Source organism: Diorhabda carinulata, chromosome 5 (genome assembly GCF_026250575.1).
Source record: "Diorhabda carinulata isolate Delta chromosome 5, icDioCari1.1, whole genome shotgun sequence".
In the NCBI taxonomy this organism is placed as follows: Eukaryota; Metazoa; Arthropoda; class Insecta; order Coleoptera; family Chrysomelidae; genus Diorhabda; species Diorhabda carinulata.
The window spans coordinates 15,734,718-15,755,778 of NC_079464.1; the positions used below are offsets into that span (position 1 = coordinate 15,734,718).

The 21,061-nt window shown below is 32.3% G+C and overlaps 1 protein-coding gene across 2 annotated transcripts in view; it reads right to left on the reverse strand.

Annotated features, from left to right (window-relative positions):
* The window catches only part of LOC130893685 (serine proteinase stubble-like), a 115,604-nt gene that overhangs the window by 30,508 nt on the left and 64,035 nt on the right, over positions 1 to 21,061 (reverse strand). Inside the window, exon 1 of one of the 2 annotated variants that reach the window (XM_057799982.1) lies at positions 1,198 to 1,421. The exons of the other annotated variant lie outside the window; for it this stretch is intronic. Within the exon in view, the coding sequence (XP_057655965.1) occupies positions 1,198 to 1,210 (13 nt within the window). The 5' untranslated portion in view covers positions 1,211 to 1,421. Of the gene's footprint in view, positions 1 to 1,197; positions 1,422 to 21,061 lie in introns of those variants that run through there. 2 annotated transcript variants of the gene reach the window in all.

Genomic DNA, 21,061 nt, shown 5'->3' on the forward strand with positions numbered 1-21,061 from the left:
TATGGCCCTTGCTACCAAAACCGCCTACTAAGGGCTTCATTTGTTAAAAACATTTTGGAAAATAATGTTTGAGGTAAAAAGTTATATATATAACTTGATTAAGAATTCAATTAATTTTAAAGATACCTGAAATGGAAAGGTAAGTTAAAACATTCCTACGGTAACTTTTCCAAAAACAAAAATTGGAAAAATAAATTGGATATTTTGAGAACTACAAGAAATAGCAAGAAATCTTTTCTTCCGTGAAAAAAGTTTTTGGTATTCAGAGTACAATCAAGAAAAGCATTTTATTATTTTTTACCTTTTGTTACCCATTTTCTGGCAAACAATTTTCATTTTTTCGAATACTCATTATCATGAAAATCTGTGATGTTTCGAAGCGTGTTTGTTAACTCAAAATCTCAAAACTCAAACTGTTTCTATTGAAGAAAACTATGAAAACTACGGTTGAACATAATGAGGGTGTATATGAAAATACCGAAGCTAATTAACATAGAAATCGCTTTTATCTAAATGAACATCTTCAGTTAACTTGAGCATGCAGTGAAATAAACAAAAGAATAATTGTTAATGTAAATGTTAACGATTTATGCGATAAACACGCACGGATGGTGATTTTTCAACGATTTAAATGTAAATGGAGCAAGTATTAAATTCAAAAACCAAATGAAAATGACATACAAAGCTGATTACCATGTAAAATCTACTAGATATTATATTTCCTAAAAATACGAGGTGCTTACTTTGGATCGTTTATCAAAGGAAGAAAAAGTCTTGACTTCAATTCATGTATGATATTACCTTCAGAAATACAAGAAGTCGAAAATTGATTATCTTTTCTGATCACGAATAAACAATTACACCCTCCACATATCTTGGAAAATACTAACATCAAAGAACCTTAGTACCCAAATGGTTCTTTGCAAATAGATGTGAATGTGGAATGAAATTCGATGCGAATGTTTTGATCAAACTGTTTACATTAACAAAATACGATATTTTTAGTAACAGCGCATTACAGGTTACACAGCGCAAATTACTGAAATATTTGCTAGTGACGCCTATGTTCTATGACGAGAATATATGAAGGTAGGCTCAAGACTTTTGGGACAAAGCTTGTACTAGTATTTTCATGTACAAGTATAATAAATATTTAGTTTAAATTTATCTCATTTCTTAAGAACATTTATTACATACATATGTTAATCATCCATCATTGTCTTGTATGGAAATTTTAATCTTTCAAGTTTTTTCTGTTGATCAAAAATCTCCTCCTCATATGGAACGTTGGAGAAGTGTTGCCAAACTAGTACACTTTCACAACAGGCGCGTCTTTTATACTAATCGACTTCACATACTCAAATACCGACTCAAGACATTATTTATACTACCGAGTATTATTTTTCAATAGCCCATAAATCACAGCATCACATCGATAAAAGATGTTTATGGTAGATACCTTCCATATCAGTTGATACGGGTGTATAAATAACACAGTGGTGGAGATGAACAAGGTTCATGAATTTAAGCAATCGAAATGTTTGAAAGGAAATTAATTACCGTTATATGGTGCTTTTTGATTGTCGTCAGCAGTTCAAAAAGACTTTATTCAACTGGATACAAATATTCCGCTTATAAGTCATATTATAAAATATGTTCAACCTAACTAAGACTACTCAGACCAATATGAAAGTTATTTTGTGATATAGAGGCGAAACTTGGAAATATAATGAAAATATATTATACAAAATTCAATACTTTATAAACAACTTCAGGGGTGTCGTCCTCTAGACTTAAGGCTTTATTGTTCATACCCCAAAAATTATTCGTGTATCTGATCCATAGGACTTTGATACAGCCGGTTCTCCGACTATATCTTTTCGAATGCGATGTCCACTGTGTCTGTATACAAATCAGTATAACTGTGTACTTAGATTGTATGGATGCTGAATTTTTGTCTCAGATCAACGGATTGCTGCGAAATTTTACATAAAACTTGGAAACACTGCAACTGAAGCTCATAATTCATTCAAATAATCGTGTGACAATGAATGTTTGTCTAGACTACTGTTTTTTAGTAGTTTGAACGTTTTAAACATGACCGAGAAAATATTGAAGATGATTCTACGTTCGGGTTGCTCTTCCACGTCAAAAACGGATGAAAATACCGGAAAATTCGCTAATTTTCTTCGATTTAATCATCAACTGAGTACTCGTGCGATTTCTGTATCTAAAGTAATTGACAAAGAATATGTGCGGCAGATTTTAACATGGTAAAAAAGTGTGCAAGACTGGTACTGAAAATCCTCACACTTGAACATCAAAAATATTTTTTTTATACTTTGAAAGCGTTTGACTTTGACTCAATTTCATCAGAAAAGAAGACGGAAAGAGCAAGAAAACATGTGATAAATTTGTTCTGTTGAAGCTGTGAAAGAAAAAGCGGCGCGCGTCCTGGAGGAACTGGCTTTCTGTACTGTTTGTAACAATGGCAGGAGTTATATGTTGAAGCTGATAATGAATACTTATACATCATATACATAAAATATTTTATATCACCAGTCTTGTTTGTTAATAGCCACATCTCGTAGACGTAACGATCATAAAACGAAAGTGAAGATTGGTAGGTCATATACTACGGAAACCAAGAACAAACATAAGCAGAGAAGCGTTCATTATGATGCAACAGGTGAAAGATAAAGACGCAGACCTGTACGAAAATGTGGAAGAACTATCGAGAAAGAAATGCAACAGATAAACTTAACAGTGGAAGATTTTATAGAAACAGCTAAAATTCGAAGGAAGTGGACAGATTCGTCCCATGAGTATAATAATCTCATCGTTTTACCATAGCTGCTTGAACCAAAGTACTTCTGGTTCACAAAAAAAGTACCAGAGAGTAGAAAACTTCTACACATATGACTCCACCAGTTGGGTTGACTATAGGAAGTGTAAAATTTCTCTTTGTTCATTCCGGTTCTTTCGGTAATTTAAAAAAAATTGTACATCAATGTACACATTGTATTTTAACAGATATCTGGAATATCACAATTGTAAATTTACATTACATACGAGGAAATATTGAAAAATTCTTAGCTTACTATAGAACCAAACACAATTTCAATATCAAAATATTTCATTACTCAACATATTCTCCTCTTAATTGGATACATTTATTACAGCGAACCTGCAACGTTTCTAGACCTACCAAAAAAAATGTTTCTTCTTGCTCTGCAAACCAGACCTCCATAGCTTTTATTACCTCCTCGTTGGAAGAAAATTTACGACCTTTCCAACTTTTATTCAGATGAGGAAAGAGATGATAGTCGGATGGAGCCAAATCTGGTGAATAAGGGGGTGTTCTAGTAATTTGTATAACTTTCTGGGTCTTTTTTCTTCAATTTTTTACTGTAGAGTGGTGGGTAATATCGAATAGTAATCTCCAGTTATTGTTCTACCTTATCCAAAAATCAATCATGGCAATCTCAAACAACTGAAGCCAAAACTTTTCCAGAAGTTTTTTGGAGACGAAACTTCTTATGTCTTGGAGAATAATAAACATACGAGAAAATGTACATGGCGTATTTTCCAACATAGGTTTGTCTATAGACTTTATTAGTTATTTTGATTATTGAAATCAATCAGCAGCAGAAAAATCGTACTCAAACGCTGAAAAATCACTAATAGTATGAATTATTTGAGTTTATTCTGTTTTCAATGAACAACATTTTTTATAACTAAATTCATATTCAGGTACACAGATTTTGCCGTTAAAAAAGTTAAAAAAATCGAGCTGTTCAGTAAATCGATAGTGATACTTCTTATCCTTTTTATTTTATTAGCGTTCAGTTGCACCTCTGCTATTTAATAGTGATTGTTCAGGTAATTTAACAACTGAATAAAACATATATGGAAAAAACTTGAAGAAACAAAAATTTAAACATGTTTTTTCCCACTGATAAGATTGATAAGACGGATAGAAGGGAATTTCTGAACCGTCGTTGAGGTGTATGAACTCCTTTCGCTGCCAAATTAATTATTGCGCGGTGGTGATATACAGGGTGAGAGAAAAAAGGAAAAATCTACATTAGCAATGATTTGACTGAATCAGAGGAAAGAATACAAGAAGATCGAATAACCAATTTCACACTAGGACAATAAGTGCAATCGACCTAACTTTGATACAATTACCTGGCGGAGAAGACGCAGACATTTTCAGGAATCGAAAAGGGTTTTTTTGCATTACTGTATCCGATGCTCGGGTTCGGATTCGTAACATCATAGTTCGTCGGCTAGGATCCGTTTGAGACCAGACAATATTCAATAACAGTGCTTTGAAAAAGCAGTTCGAGGAAGGACACCTTTCAATGGATGACAGCGAATAATAAATAAATTGGAGAACGTGAATACAAATGCTGAAAATTAATACAATGAATCTATTATAAAAACAAGGAACATCGTGGAAATAAATATTTTGTATCAATTATGTACAACACATTTTGGGAAAGGACAGAGAATTGTCAACCCCTTTTTAACGTTTTAAAGAAGCTTTTATACTTGAGAAACCGTTACAAAACGACTTTAGCAATTAAGTAAAAGGGCTCTTTAATCTAAAGGAACCTTTAGCTAGAGCTCCAGTTAGGGTGATATTATAAAATCAGCCGTTAATATGTTAACACCAAAATATCAGACTATTACTTTTCATTAGGGACGAGTTAACATCTTTCAAAACGACCGCAATATATAAAAGGTAGCTAACACTTCTGTGACAATAACATCCTGTAACTAACTGTGCTCAGTTGATTACCTTTCCAGTTGATTGACTATTTCTTTATTAGTCTATTTTATGACAAGCACACAATTATAACTGGCTTATTTCATCCGTTTTTACAAATAATTAAGGATCTTGGTGAATCTTGTTAGTGAGCATATTTGATTGTCGTACGTTGACACTTGTCTATTAAGGAGTTGAAGTGAACGTAAGCTCATTTTTTTTGCTTATTAATTCAGGAGATTCAAGGTAAAAGGGAGGATTGCAAGAACACAAATTAAGGTCTCCCAATAACTCGAATTCGTAGTGCATTTCCACACGCTTTTTAAAACGTATCTGTTAAATATTCCAACCCTCGACCTTTAGCTTCATTACCAAAAAAATAGTCGAACAAGGAGAGATCAGGGCTCTATGTTTAAGTATTTAATCTCTTTGAAGCCAAATTCGTGTACGGTGATTTTTGACAGCAGTTTGAACTGAAGCATTATCATGAAGCAAACGCACACTTGGGCTTATTTTTCTGCGACTTTTTTCGATAATTATTGAAAGCAACTGCCTTAGTAAGTCGGAGTAATTTGCAGCGTTAACGCTTGTATTCGATTCCTTGAGTTAATCCAAAAAAACTCTCGCAGTTACACATTTTTTTGATACCTTAAAAAACATTTTTTTCGTATCCGATACCACTCTTTTAGTTGTCCGATTATAGTTTCATCACCTGTTACAATAATTGGATCACAACTTCTTGGCCCTCGTGGCAATGCGCTCTAACAACGTTTTACTCGACGCTGCTTTTTTTTGACATATTTGTAGGATCCTTAGAATATTTTTCTTTAAATAATGCTGGCCTAAGCTGCAATTTCTTTTGTTTTCGAGTGCCGATTACTTCTTCCACTACTTTAATGTTTTCTGTAGTAGTCATCATCACAAGTCTTTCACAAGTGGGTAATCTTCTAATGATTCTCGTCACCAGTGAAGCAACTTGAAACATTTTTTTTATTTTTGAGCATGATACGCACAAGTCAACGTAAACAGCTTACAATCTGTTTGATTTGAGTTGATGTTAATACTTCTGTGATCAAAAATTAAAATTGATAAATTTCCAAACAGTCAATGGATTACGTGTTATAGATTAACTGAACTGAATTTATGATTCAATAAAAGTAAAATGATCGAAGAAAATAATTATTTCGTTTCGGACTATCAGGATAAAACAATAATGCAAAAATTAATAGGAAAGTGAAATGTCTGATGCGCATTTCGATAACTTCTAGTCTTCAGAGACTAAAGGTTTATCACCATGATAACTTGGTAGTCCCAACAAGCTGTACACCAAGATTCAAATTGCTGCTTCCATCTATTCCATTGTAGTAGAGTCAGTTAAGTTATTCTAAAAAATATCTCAAATTGAACACTAACATTCAACTTGCTGCTTCGATCTGTTCCATTGTAGTAGAGTCAGTTAAGTTATTTTAAAAAATGTCTTTAATTGAGCTATTGAATTTTTGACTGAAGGAGTATTAACATCAACTCAAATCAAACATATTGTAAGCTGTTTACGTTGACTTGTGCCTATGATGCTCAAAAATAAAAAATTGGTTCAAGTTGTTTTACTGTGGATGAGAATCATTAGAATATGACCCACTTGTGGGAGATCTTGTGATGGTGACTAACTACAGAAAAAATTAAAGTAGTGGAATAAGTAATCGGCTCCTAAAAACAACAAAACAACAGAAATTGCAGTTTACACCGGCATTATTTAAATAAAATATTCTAAGGATCCTACATAAGCACTCAAATATGTCGACGAGTGAAAAGTGGGTGCTTGGCATTCTAAGCACAGTGCTAAGGCAGAGTCGAGTGAAATGTTGGTAGGGCTTTGCCACGAGAACCAAGAAAGTGTAAATCAATTAATTATAACGGGTGATGAAACTATGATCCAACATCTAAAAGAGATTTCATGGAGTTTTATCGCAAACGAAGCAAAGGTCACTTAAGTATCAAAAACAGTAATTTCTACAATATTTTGGAAGTACGAGGTAATCTTTTGGATTTACATAAGGAATTAAATACAACCGTTAATAGTAACAGTGTAATTGTGAGTTTTAGTGTAGTGGTGGTGTGAACAGTGAACAGTATGAATATCACCCACAGCTCTAGAAATTCCAACGTAATATTAATACATGATTAAGTTAACCTATGTCCATATTGTACAGTATGGAATGCACTTAATCAAATTGTCTTCATTCATGCACCTCGTGATATAATTTTTTTATTATCAAGCTTAGAAACACCTGATCGTGTCACGTACGACTGACACGAACGTGACTTTTTTTATCGTCATGGTGAAAACAAAACGAAACGGGAACTGAATTCGTCCAATCATCCTTGAAATTATTGGCATAAGAACTGAATCAACTCTAAATTTATTATTATTTAGTTCTCTTATTACCAAGAACGTCCCATTGTGTGAATTTTTTCGTGAATACTTTGCTGATGAGATCTTTAGGTTCAACTGAGTGCTTTATATGCTCATTTTTGTGTTCGATCAAGACAATTATGTTTGAGGCTGCAGAGGGATTGGCAATATCACCTATTTTTCTAACAACGTGACTTATATTCCAAAATAAGCAAGTTCTACCGCGATTTCATATCTTGCAGTGACCAAAATCAATGATCGATTTCTACCAGAGAAGTCTGTCTGTCATTTGTTCATTTGACATTTGTAATTTATTTGAATAGCTTGCAAAGTATTTTCTATTTAATTTTCATTTTTATTGTCGATTTTCCAATGTTTTCAATAGTTACTTCGCTATTAGGAATTGAGAAAAGCACTGTTGTTGAGTTATGACTATATGTAAACATCCTACTTTATTTTTTATATTCAAGATGTAAATCAATGCCTACGCTACTGTATGTTGTTGTTAGAGAACGTGCTTTACTTCATTTAAGCCATAAACAGTAAATGTTTGTTATGAGTTATAGAAAAGTAGAACAAATATCGTTTTTTTTTCTGGTTTCAGGAAAGTGTGAATTGGTTAAATGTACATACTCTTCGTTACTTTCCGTAACATAAAACAATTTCACGTCATTTGTATGTCACCAATGGTATTTTCGCAAATATATCCATTGTTCAGATGTGTGTGGGTAAAACAACAATAAGAACAGGATATAGGTACCCAACTTAATAAAAAATTCAGAGTATGTCTAAAAAGATCGATCAATTATATCAACAAATCCCACGTAAATTGATGAATTGTTGCTTTTATAGATTGAAATTTTTATCTCTCAAGGATTAGCATAACTGAACGAAAGAGTAATTTCTAAAATAGATTTTTAAAAAAAGTATACTCCGGATATTTCCAAAAACTTGTTTCTCTGTATATAAAAAAAGTTTTTATACCAAATTTCAGTCAGTTATTACATTTTGCTTATTGCTACTGGCTCCAAAGGGATTTTAGTCCTCTGTTCAGCAATATAAAGTTTTTTTAATTTGTGTCGCATAATATTTAGAATTTATTTTTATTTAACAATTAAATTAAATGTTCAACAAAGTGAACACTATTCACTTCTTGCAATAACTGAAGTGATTTTTGTACATTTCGTACTACCGCAGGGGTTATTTTGTTAATTTCTTCTGTTATCCTAACTTTCACATCAGGTGTCTAAGAAACTAATAGATCAATGTCAGAATCATTCTCCCAAATCATTCTCTACAAATTGATAAATTATCAAATTAATATAATTCTTTGAATAAAACGAGGTGGTCATGTTGGAGCAAAGGCATGATTAAATTAAGGAAATAACACATTTCTCTTTTGCAGGAACGTAAAGTACATTTATTTCCAAGATCTTCAAAATGTATAGTCGACAGACGCATTTATTTCAGTATTATTGCCTTGCTCATTCTACTGAAAAAATCATTGATTGGCTAGATAATACGTTCAGTGATAGATGCTTGGATCTGCTAGATCCTCGAAAATTCCAATAATGGATATTTTTGTATTTGGAAAGGTGAAATAAATAGTTCATTAATAACACATTCTCAATGATATCCAAATATTAAAATCAGAATAACTCGCTTTCGAACAATTACTAGTAAGCAAGTAATTGTTAAGTGAAGCTAAAAGTAGTAAGCCATGTGTTAATTATTTATTACTATAATCATAGTTGAAAACTGATCTAGAAATTTGGTGTTTGTTCAAAACAATTTACGGAGTTTTCTGGAAATTCCCGAAAGAAAACTTGTGAACTTAGATCATAATTGGAGTTTTAGGGATACTCTTACAGAAAATGCAGCTCTTTCAAGCTGTTCCCTACCAGGAGCAGTATTCGAAAAGCAGTTCGCAGTATATGACAGGATTTGTGTACATATCCATGGATTTTTCACCACTATAATGTGGCGTCACATAATTGTATCATCGATCGACCACCATAATCATTAGATTTGGCTCCACGTGTATTCTATCTTTTACCGAAACTGAGAAACCGCTTCGGGAAATGGGCCATTGAAGCCATAAGAAGATGCTCAATCACTGCTCTCAAGTGGGCATTGGCTGGTATATCGGGTCCCGATACCTGGCTGGCTGTACCCAGGTATCCGAGTGTTTTCAAATCCCGGTAATATTTAAAGTAAAACTTTAGGTATTCTTTGAAAATAGTTCATTTTTGACGTTCTTAAGAACTAAAAAGCATCTTTAATTATATTGAAAAGGCTCTCACTGTAATGAATTATACCTGAAACAAAAGAAATATTGAGATCCATTATCAGTGGAGAAGATAAACAGAAAAGAGATTATTTATATGTGATAGAAGATCCGAAAAATTCGTTCTCATTTGTCAAATGACTTTTATTCTACACTGAAAAAAAAGTCACAGATCGAAGACATATGACATCATTCAAATCGTCTGACTGACACACAGACGCATTACAATTAGTTAGAAAAAAGAGACAGTCATTTAAGTGATGCTACTGTTGTTATTTTCAAAAAATTTTCGTATGTTTATTTATCATTGCTTCTTGATGGAAAAAATAATACTGTAAAAACTGAGCAATAGCTTCAAAAGTATTATCAAGACTTCGCTTCATCGAAAAGAACCATTTGTTAATTGGTTTGCTGAATATAAACGTGGTCGTACAGATACATATGATGGTGAAAGTTCTGGTAGTCAAATTGAGGTGGTTATTCCAGAAAACATAAGAAACCTCCTCAAATTGGTTATATCCAATCATAAATTGAAATTACGTGAAATAGCTGAGGCCAGAAAGCAGCGTGTTTATAATTATGCATGAACATTTGACCATGAGAAAGTGATAACTCAAAGTCGATTAAAAATAACATGTTGGGCCATGTTTACAAGTCATAGAGCCGATTTTTTGTATCCATTCGTGACAATCAGTCACAACAGTCAGCTAGGAAGAACAATCAATAGAGTTGTTGGATCATTTAGATACAGAAATTAAGGAAAAACTAACTCATATGTAGAAGGAACTACTGTTTCACCAAGACAATGCACCGATTCACAAGTCGATGGCAACGATTGTTAAATTGAACATTTCGATTTGCTTCCTCATCCAGATCTGGCCCGTAGTGACTACTGGCCATTCGCTGACTCAAAACAAATGTTCACCAGTAAGAAATTTGGTTGAAATCAAGAAGCAATTGCAGAAAATGAAGCCTATTTTGAGGCAGAAGACAAATCCTTCTACAAGCGCGGCATTGAGAAGTTAGAGAAGCTTTGGAGTGATTTCATTGTTTCTGAAGAAGATTATATTGATAAATAAAATCGATTTATCACAAACAAATGTGTTTTTCTTAGTTAATACCAGGTCAGCAATCATAATTGCGTATACTGAAGATCTACCGGAGGTACGTTTGTTTTAAAATTATTATGTTCAAGACAAGGACAATTCAAGATATGTTGATAATATTACGCTGCACGAAATTACTATCACTTCCTTCGAAAGGCAGTTGAATGAAGTCTTTATCAACAATGCTACTAAACAGTGTTCACTTTCATCCTTGTCAACAAAAAAGAATGATTTGAAAAAACAATTTCAGGTAATTATTTGCTTTATTTTATTAACATAATTATTCTAGTTGACCAACTTCTACAGATATCAAAGAAACTTTTTCTTTTGCCGAGAGGTTCGTTATAAAACCCAAAAAAATAACATTGATTGACCCCTTTGATAGTTTTAATTTCGTTCAATGAATATAAAAATTAAGTTGGTTTTGGTTATTTATAAGCAGTTTTTTTATAAATAAATTTTGAAATAAACTTTACAACTATATAATGTGAGGTTTTATCAATAATTCAAATCAAATCAAAAACAATAATTTTATCAATACTCAGGTCTGCCCAGATATTACAACACATTATAACAGTTGTTCAACCAACAGGTCGCTGGATAATTAATAAGATTACTCGTAAGCCATAATTAAATATATAACAAAACCTTGCAACTAAAAATTCGATTAAGTAATGTCAAGGAACCTCATACTTATATATATATATATATATATATATATATATATATATATATATATATATATATATATATATATATCTGAATCAGCAGATAACCGGGTACGTGAAAACCCTATTATTGGCCTGGTGAATAGTATTATTTCAATTCCATTTTCATCAACAGATAATCTGTTAACTAATAGCTCATACCGATTACTTACTGGAAAAATTTGAATGATGGTTTATATATACGTGGTTTTATTAATGTATACATCTACGCTCAATTTCTTTAAGTAAAAAGTGGAATGATTTGTTATGAGTCGTAATGCAATAACAAGTAATCGCCAACGTTTATCTACGCATATATGCAAATAACAAGCTGTAAACAAGAAACAGAGTGTCAAAGTAGTATTAAAATCAATTATTCGTTGATGATGTTAAGACAAATCAAGAGAAATCTTTATAACTGAATAAAATAAACTTTTTCATTTTTATTTGAAATAATTTTATATTGAATATAAGTTCGTTATAACAGAAGTTAGATATCTGATTTGAGCATTCTAATTCAATGTAATGTTTCTTTCTTCACAAATTTTGGACTGTTGAATTCACCGATTAATTCGCAAACGATAACTTAGGTTACTAGGGTACTAGCTAAATGAAGTATAGAGATAAACAGAAAACATAAAAATTGGAAATTGGTACATGGAAATAGAATTGATGATACGGACAAATAATAAATAAATACTCAATGTATAAAACGATGTTAATAATAGCGAATCTGAAGAAAATGTAGCAGACAAAGACGACTTGGGTTGTGATAATATGATACTTATTGTGTACGTATTAGGCGCTTTGATTATTGCTTTTTGTTTTCAAAAATGTTCTCTTAAGAATTCGCTGCTCTTGTACTCCAATCAGTTTACAACCCCCTATTTTCTTTCCACATTAGATTTATGCGAGAAAAAGTAAAAATCACTGTCATTTGTGAGGAAACATTTGTTTTAGTGTAGATACTAATCAGCCTTGTTTCGTCTACAATAGTTTATAATTATCTCCTTCAACTTTTTTTCTCGTTTTTTTTTTCGGAATTTTCCCTTATGAGTTCTTGTTCTCCTCAGTTCATTTTCATTTTAGTTTCCTGTCCTATCATTTCAGAGCTGCTCACCCTCTTAGAATTCATCGTCCCGTGATCTGACATTCTTTGGACGTGATCATACCATGCTTATAGTTTCCTTATTCAACTATCAAATTTTTCAAAATTTTTGCAGATTTGCAAATTCGATTGCTTTAGTTTGTTTTGAGTTGTTGTCATTTATAATACTGAATACACTGTTTATACCACAACTTCACCAACATTCACAATTACACTGTCTGACGCGCGTTTCGATAACCCGGTTATCGTCTTCAGATACTCAAACTGAATTTTCTCACCAATAAATCTTCTCCCGCGAAGATTAATTCCCAGCAGGAATCTTTATCTTTATTCCTTGACTAGTAAACTATAGAGTGGGCTGTAAGGAATTTGCCCTTTGTCCCTATTTGAGCTACTCTTACATTAGGCAATTGCATTGCTTTCAAATGCATCTAACAATTCATTATTGGATATTTTTTGAAATATTTTACATTATTAATTTTATGTCATGATTATGACTGGAAGCGTGATCGCTAATACTCGATTTTCCAGTCCGTTCTTATTCTAAATGAGCTTTGTGCTCTTTAAACTTGTCAATAACGAATCTCTTAGTCTGTCCAATATACCAATAATTCTTAGAATTAATTAATTATAGAATAGATATAAAATTGCAAGATTGACATAGTAGTAAGAACATTAAGTCAATGTTTACAGAAAATTTACTTTGGCATATTTTAGCACTAAATATGATTATTGAATCTATACTGCATGATCTGGAATCAATATAAATTTCAAATTACGTTGTGCGTTTGTTAAAAGTCAATCAGAAATATGATTCTACTCGAAGAATCTAATAATTTCGTGAATAGAGCTTTCAATAAGAAATATTTGACGATCTCATAATGATTAAAACGTTTTTACCATCAAACCCATAGTTTGTTTTAGATCACTTTATTAAAAAAAACTTTAAGACATTGATTTAATTAGTGAACCAAACTTTTCCACAACTTTGGATTTTACACGTCTCCAATCTAACTTAGTATCAAATACTAGAATCAAATAGTAGTATATTCAAGTTTTTCTGTTAAATTCAGTGAACAGCCAATAACATCAAGGGTTAACGTAATAATAAAAGTAGAAACGTACGTTCAGAATCTGATGTCGGACGTTTTTTTGATAGTTTCAATTTCGTTCAATGAACATAAAATTAAGTTTGTTTTGGTTATTTATAAGCAGTTTTTTCTATAAATTAATTTCGGACAAAAAAACTTAACTTAACGAAAAACTTAACAATCATATGATGTGAGGTTTTATCAATCAATATATTATCAATGCTCAGGTCTGCCCAGGTATCAAAACAAATAATGACAGTTGTTGAATTAGCAGGTCGTTGCAAAATTAATAAAGTTACTCGAAAGCCATGATTAACCAAAAATGTGTAATTGTGGTCAATTAAACCACACGTTTTGTTGGAAAGGTGAAGCTAAAATATATAACAAAACCTTGCAACTAAAAATTCAATTTTTTCTGCTAAATTCAGTGAACAACCCATCACATCAAGGGTTAATTTAATAATAAAAGTAGAAACGTACGTTCAGAATCTGATCTCGCACGTTTCTCTCACAAAGTCATAATAATGATAATCTAAGATTATATCTGTAGTTAAGATCGTTTATGCTTGCTAAAAGATATATCTGTTGAATAGCTCCAGGCTACAAGTTAGTCTTTTAGTTTGAAAACCAGTAGCTAGTTACGTGATATCGCAAATTTAATAAATGCTTTAGATTTGGTACACAACACGTGTAATTGGCTTGTATAATGAATTACCACCTATTTTATAAAAGGTTTCATTACGATTTATAGTCGAGTTAAATTTTTTTCATTCGGTGCTCTAGATATGTCTTTCTGCATAAATAGTTGGTGAAAATTATTCAATTTTTGTATAACTATCGTTAAAGGACATTTATAAAGTAACGTGTCACAATTATTTTGTTGTGTAACCTTGAAAAAAAATTGACATTTCTGCATATCTATTGATGTGTGAATGTTAAATATTTTCCATTTTGAAGGATTCATGTTCAACACGTTGAGCCCCAAACAAAATTGATAAACTTTTCCCTAGTGCCCAAAGCGGTCCAATGGGCCGCACACAAAAAACATTAAATCGTTTCATTACATTCCTTCGACTATAAAATTCTTAACCTATTTTTTATCCTTTGACGATTATTTATGCTTTTATGAGAAATGCACCAAAATGTGTTTTGAAAAATATTGTACGAGATCAAAAATATTGCTTTTGGGTAAGATAATTTTTACTTATCTGCTGTTTATTTTTTGTTGAACTATTTTAAAATATTCGTGAAAGTGACTCATTTATAAATAAGCTCTTTCTCAAGTGTTTGGTAAGACTAGTTCCATTTATAATCTATCGTTATTTTTCGTAATCATTACAACAGATGTCATCCCTTCTTCACACTCCACGCTTTTACTTCAATTGGTTTTTTTAGTATTGCAACTTCACGCATGAGAAAATTATTATTTTTTTATATATCAATAGAAACAAAATTCACCAAAAATAGGTACAGAAGCAAAAATGAAAAATTTTGATCAAATAGAATACAATGGAGCTGAAGATTATGAAAAAAAAAATCAAATGGACCAAATGTCCAATCAAATAAAACGCATTTAAATACGGTCCCTTGGGCGAGAAGGTTTCAAATAAAACACGTCCTGCGTTCTATAGGACCGCTTTAGGCTGTAGGTTCAGTTGGGGGTCGGGGTCGGGGCTCAACATGTTATCAGACTTAATTGGGGATCTCCTTGGAAAAACGTTGTTTTTTAATAGAATATGCGACTTACGCACGTGACTAGTAATTTGGTTGCTGTGGAAAAACATTGAGAAATGTGAACACAAATGTAATAAAATTTTAATTCGAGTTTCTATTTATAATTTAGAATGCTAATCCTGCCACTCACAAAGTTTTTCTACAACGTGGGGGTCTAAAATGTGATAGAATATTTTCTTGAATTTATATGTATAAATTCACTGCCATAAATTTTTTATAAATTATACTGAAATACGCTGGTATACCTAATGAAATGAACAGTTGAAATTTTTCTGATAATTTATTATATTAATACCAAGAAGTGAATTTTAAAATATGACTCGTTCCTATCATCACAAAATAACAGCGATAATACTTTGGTTAACGTATTTGGAAATCGAATATATAAATCCAAGCATTATAAAAGTTAATTTTAAACTCTTAAGCCTATTCAGTTGAATCAGATGAACATAAATTTTTCTAATAACAAGTTTTTTTTTAATACGGTATACAAGAAAAGAAGAACTTGAATTACTGGAAGCTCTTTTCTTGAGGTGTGCGTGCGTGTGATATAAATGAAGTCAGATGGAGAAATATAAAACTTTTCTATTAAAAATTATTTCAATGCATTAGCTAACGAGACTTCGCACCCAGCAAAAGCTGAAAACACATCTTCCTCCCAGCGTCATTATATAGGTGTTGTGCAGTCATCTTTCAGTTATGTAGTTAAGAAATATTGTTTTTCAGTAAAAGAAAATTACTGGAAAGTCCCCTAAATGCTAATTATATGATGCTATAAACCACTTCGACGATTTGGAAACACTTACTAATGGATACGTTCACAAACCACGAGAATCGTTTGAATTGAAAATGAAGGGGCTACAGGTTTATATATCTGATCGAAACACCGTCATTCCATAAACGATCTTCCAAATCAACAAAGAAACAAGACATTTCCATTTTTTAACATATTTTTCTTTCATATTTCCGATTGATGAAAATCTCTCTTCTGCAAGTCAAAATTTATAGCTAGGAAATAGTTACAGAAGACCAGATCTGGTGAATAGGGTGGTTGGTCAACTAATTTGGAGTTTATTTCGTGAATTTGAGTCTTGGCTATCATCGGAGAGTAAGATCAGTATAACCAACTGTAATCAAGTACTATTTGATGAACTTCGATAATATTACTAGTTGTCACTGTTTTTGGCATTCCCAAACGTTAAATGTAAGTCTAGCTCAAATGGCTACGTTTAACGAATTTTACGGTTATAAACGATGTTGCAGTCTCTGAAGATAATATCTCATGTTTTGTTTGCGAAGGCGTATTGTCTTTCATAACAAATATTTACTAATACCTCCATAACCAGTTTTTCAATTCCCAGAAAAATTTCCACAACGAATCACTTTATGATGAGTCATCAAATCAATGTTGTTATTGAGTTATTTTTTTTGTTGAGGAAAAATATCAAACGAAAACAATTTTTAACAAAGAGAAAGGGTTCTCTCTCCTTAAGCTTAATAACAGCTGCCAATCAGTCTTTCATGGATCGAATAAGTTTATTTTCAGATGCTCATTCTTCATTGAGTGCCGTTTTGAGGTCTGATTTCGTAGCAGTTGCAAGATTGCTAGTCAGAGCTGTTTTCTCAACTTCATTCCATGAATTTAAGTCCATGCTACGCTCTGACCAATCCATATCGTCAATTTCATGATCCTGTAAATACTGCTGTACGGAATGTGCATTAGAAAGTTTGAATGTCACTAAGTTTTAAACCAACTAGGTTTCTTTCCATTGAAATGCCTGCCAGGAACCTTCTTGAAAAGCCAAATATTTCTTCAGGTCTTCAGTAGACGTGTTCTCTGGCAAATCATAGACAAGCTGCTCAGTGGGCTGGGCTTAATTTGGAACTGATAACTGGCCTTTTTAGATTTTTGCTTCTTATGACTGTACACTATTCACTAGTAATCACTCCTCGCTTTTTTTACTAAGCTCTTGTTGGACTTGAACACCAGCAAGTGCCCGATTTCTGAGCGATGTGCTAACAATGAATCGGTCATGTCACTCGGATATGCACCTTGTTCTTCGATGAAAGATACCAGATTAACAACGGTTAATCCTGGAAACACTGGACTGATATGTGACCAAAGCACTAGCTACTTCTCGCTAACTACTTGTCGCAATAGGGTGACCGCTTGAGCAGCTTTATCACTATTTTCTGGTAGAATTCTTGTTTTTTGTTAAGGGAGATGTAAATCGGTTGACGTTCGATAGCTAACTCATAGCTCTGGGTCCTTCTACGAGGATCAGTTACCCTTAATTGTGAACAAGCATAAAAAGGGTGGGTACCGATTATAACATATTGTTGATCTGTGAAAGCGAAAAGCATCATAATATTTTATATTTTTTTCAAGTTAATACCATTTGCTCCAAGATTTTACTAAAAAAAAATTTTTGTCAGTAAGAGATTACAGGGGTGTCGTATTTACCAACTTACGTCTCATATGACGTTTTCAAGGATTGAAAAATAACAAATGAGATAAAATATTAGATTCTAAATTGACAAAAGCATCCATTTTGTTTGCCAAATAATCGTAATGAAGTTTTACATTTTTTTTTCAAAGAAAAGTAGAAAACAGAGTAAAAAAATTCTTTGCAATCATTATTATAATATAATAATTTAATAATTAATGATAATTGATTACTAGATAATACACATTCTATAGTAGATAATAAACATTCTACTAACGGTTTCGTCGGTCTTATAAAAACATTTGATATCACTGGAGTCTAATATTTGTTATCTTTATCTTCGAAATTAATTAAAAAAAATAACAGACTTTCAATTTAAGTGCTCTTGAATGTATTCAAAAATTTTAAATGGTTCCTTATCTCAATACTCAAAGACCCTAGCGACAAGCCGTTTTAAAACGTCAGGGAAAGTTAATAAGCACCATCTAAGAGCACATATCTTGGTATGATCAAAGAGTACCGTGTTAACCTTTCGGCCGTTCACTTCCTTACAACACACCTATTTCAAGGACGATCAACCGGACGAATATAGTGTCCTAATTTTACTTTTAACGATACATGACAACTCAACATGAAACAATAGCGCATCGATCTCCGATGAAATCTCTATGATGGGTAGGTAGTACCGAACAGGATCGTACTTCATTTGGTGATAGCGTTATGGCTTGGAATGATTCGTAGGTGTCACGGAGTATTGTTTCGAATGATGATTTATTATGCAGCGCTTTTCAATAACTAATAATATGTATAAATAGGAGGGCGTGGAATTAACTCATTGTATCATTCGTGAAATAAGTTTGTAGGTCATGAACTGGATCTATAGGTCATACATTGAATGATGTACTTGATGCTATTTATGGAGGGGGTCTCAGAAATAACGTCGCTTTCCAATACTTACTCTGTTTCTTGAAAGAATGCCTCAATATTAAAAGTATAATCGATCGAATTCTATGGCTTTAACCAAACGTTCATCAAGATATTGAGACCTTAATAACACAATTTTTAAGGATAAGATGAAAAATATTATTGCACTGCAACGCTATCCGGCTGTTTCAAACTTTTTTTGGTAATAATGTCTCAACAATACCCAAATTTCATTTTTTCGCAATCAATACTATTTATTATAAAAAAGTACTGTCACGCCAATAAAAAAAAACTGTTCATAGGCTAGTTTTAACGACAGTTGCTGTTTAGATATGAGAAATAATGTATCTTGTTAATGTTGATCCCCCAACCACATAACTCGTCTTATCATTTTAGAGTTACTTGGGTCATTATTACCCCAGATTAGATAATAATTTATTCGATTGTTTGTTATTATTTTCATTTCTTAATGATTTTGATATTTTTATTACTGTTTAGATAAAAATGTACAGCTACGAAAACGAACAGAAAAGGTTCAAAGCTTTGTAAGATGGTTACAAAGTGATGAGGAACCTGTTGGCTCCAGTGATTCTGAAGAGAAAAACTTTGTACACCACAGTCCACATGAATCTGAGTCTGAGCAAGTATATTCTAGAAGACTTAGAATATATGACAAGAAAGCTAGTAGAGGAATACAGGAAATGAGGTCTGGAAGTAAAATTGAGTAAAACGGAGTGTATGTGTATTGGAGGAAAACAACAAAATTTAATACTTGAAGAAACACAACATAGAATAGTAGCGAAGTCTGGCCGCTGAAAGAAAAAAACAGTGAAAATGCTTGAAGCCACAGAAATGGATTATTGGAGACGCGCGGCAGGAATATCAAGACGTGAAGAAATAAGAAACGAGAGAATCAGGGAGATCATGAAAGTGCAGCATACGATTACAGAAGACATTAGGGTGAGTCAGTTAAGATGGTACGGACATGTCCAAAGAATGCCTGAAGACCGCATACCCAAAAAAATTTTAAATTGGACACCACGAGGAAGAAGAAAGAGAGGAAGACCAAGATTAAGTTGGAGGTAGGGATATTCGAGAAAGAGGATTGGAAGAAGATCTTTTAGAAGATCGAGAAAGATGTAAACTGGGAATCGGAAGACGGCGAAAAACGTTCTAATCCGATTGATATATATTTATGAATTTGTCTGTGATGTATAAAACAAGCCGAAGAATTCTATTAGATTTATGGAAAAAAAACGGTCTAGGTATTGAAATATCTAGAAGAGTGATTAGTCTACAGAGATTTAAAATTATATTAGCCTAGCTAAGAATGCATAATGCGGAAAACAAAGAACTAAAAAGGCAAATTGTACAGGATCTTGAGCTCTCAACGTTTAGCTCAGAAATGTACACACTTTGGTAGGAAGACGTCGTAAGCTAATGCTTCAAAAATAAGCAGTTGCATGAAAACTTCTAACGATTTTGTTTTTCCTATATTCATTTGCATAGTTTTGTTAATAAGTAAACGATTTTCCAAAATTTTTATCCCATCAAGTTTTTCATGAATCTATTTTTAAAGAATTGTCCTTTTTGTGCTTCAGAATTAATCACATTAAAAATGTTTTTCGAAGTTTTGTTATTTATTCTTATGGAAGAAGTGAATGATAATATTTTCTTTGTAAAATTGTCTTGTTGAAAAATAAGATGTTAAATTTAACGATTGGGGAAGGTATTGAATAATGATCGCCGAATGAATTTAGACCAGAAGGAAAACAATTGTCGTATTCAGACCATATTACCTGGACTATATAATATATGATGAACGTCCAATAGGAGCGATTTTTCTTATAAAAATAACTGGATAGTTTTTCGTTACTTATAGACGTGGTTTTCGTTGAATATTCTACATGTAAATCCCATTCTGTTTTTTATAGATTAACCATCGACCAGCTCCAAACTTATACCGTAGACTATCAAAATTCAGAATATTTGTCGAGGTCGTACCTACCTGCTACTAGTACTCGTAGCCAATAGTTCCGTTAACGATACTTCTTCCGTTCTTGAAAGCTCACAACGGCCTCGACATGGGTACTTGAGGATGGAGCATGTTGTAGTTTATATTTATAAGAATTTGATCTTGTTTTAAGTCATAATAACTTTGTACATTGGATAGTTTAACAGTGACATTTCAAAAAAGCAATTCTCCCAGTTGCCTTAAGTCTGCTACATTCATACCTCTGCATTATGGAGATAAAAATCAAGCATAGAATCATCGCCCAATTACACTCCTTTCCAGGTTATTCAAGATTATAGAAAGATTAGTCAAAAAGAGGTTTTTATCATTTCTGTTTAGAAATAAAATATTCACTACACATCAATTTAGGTTAGGTTAGGTTAGGTTTTTAAGTATCACCGCAACAACATTTTGTGAATTTTCGATATTGGTAATCATAATATTTTAATCAACAAA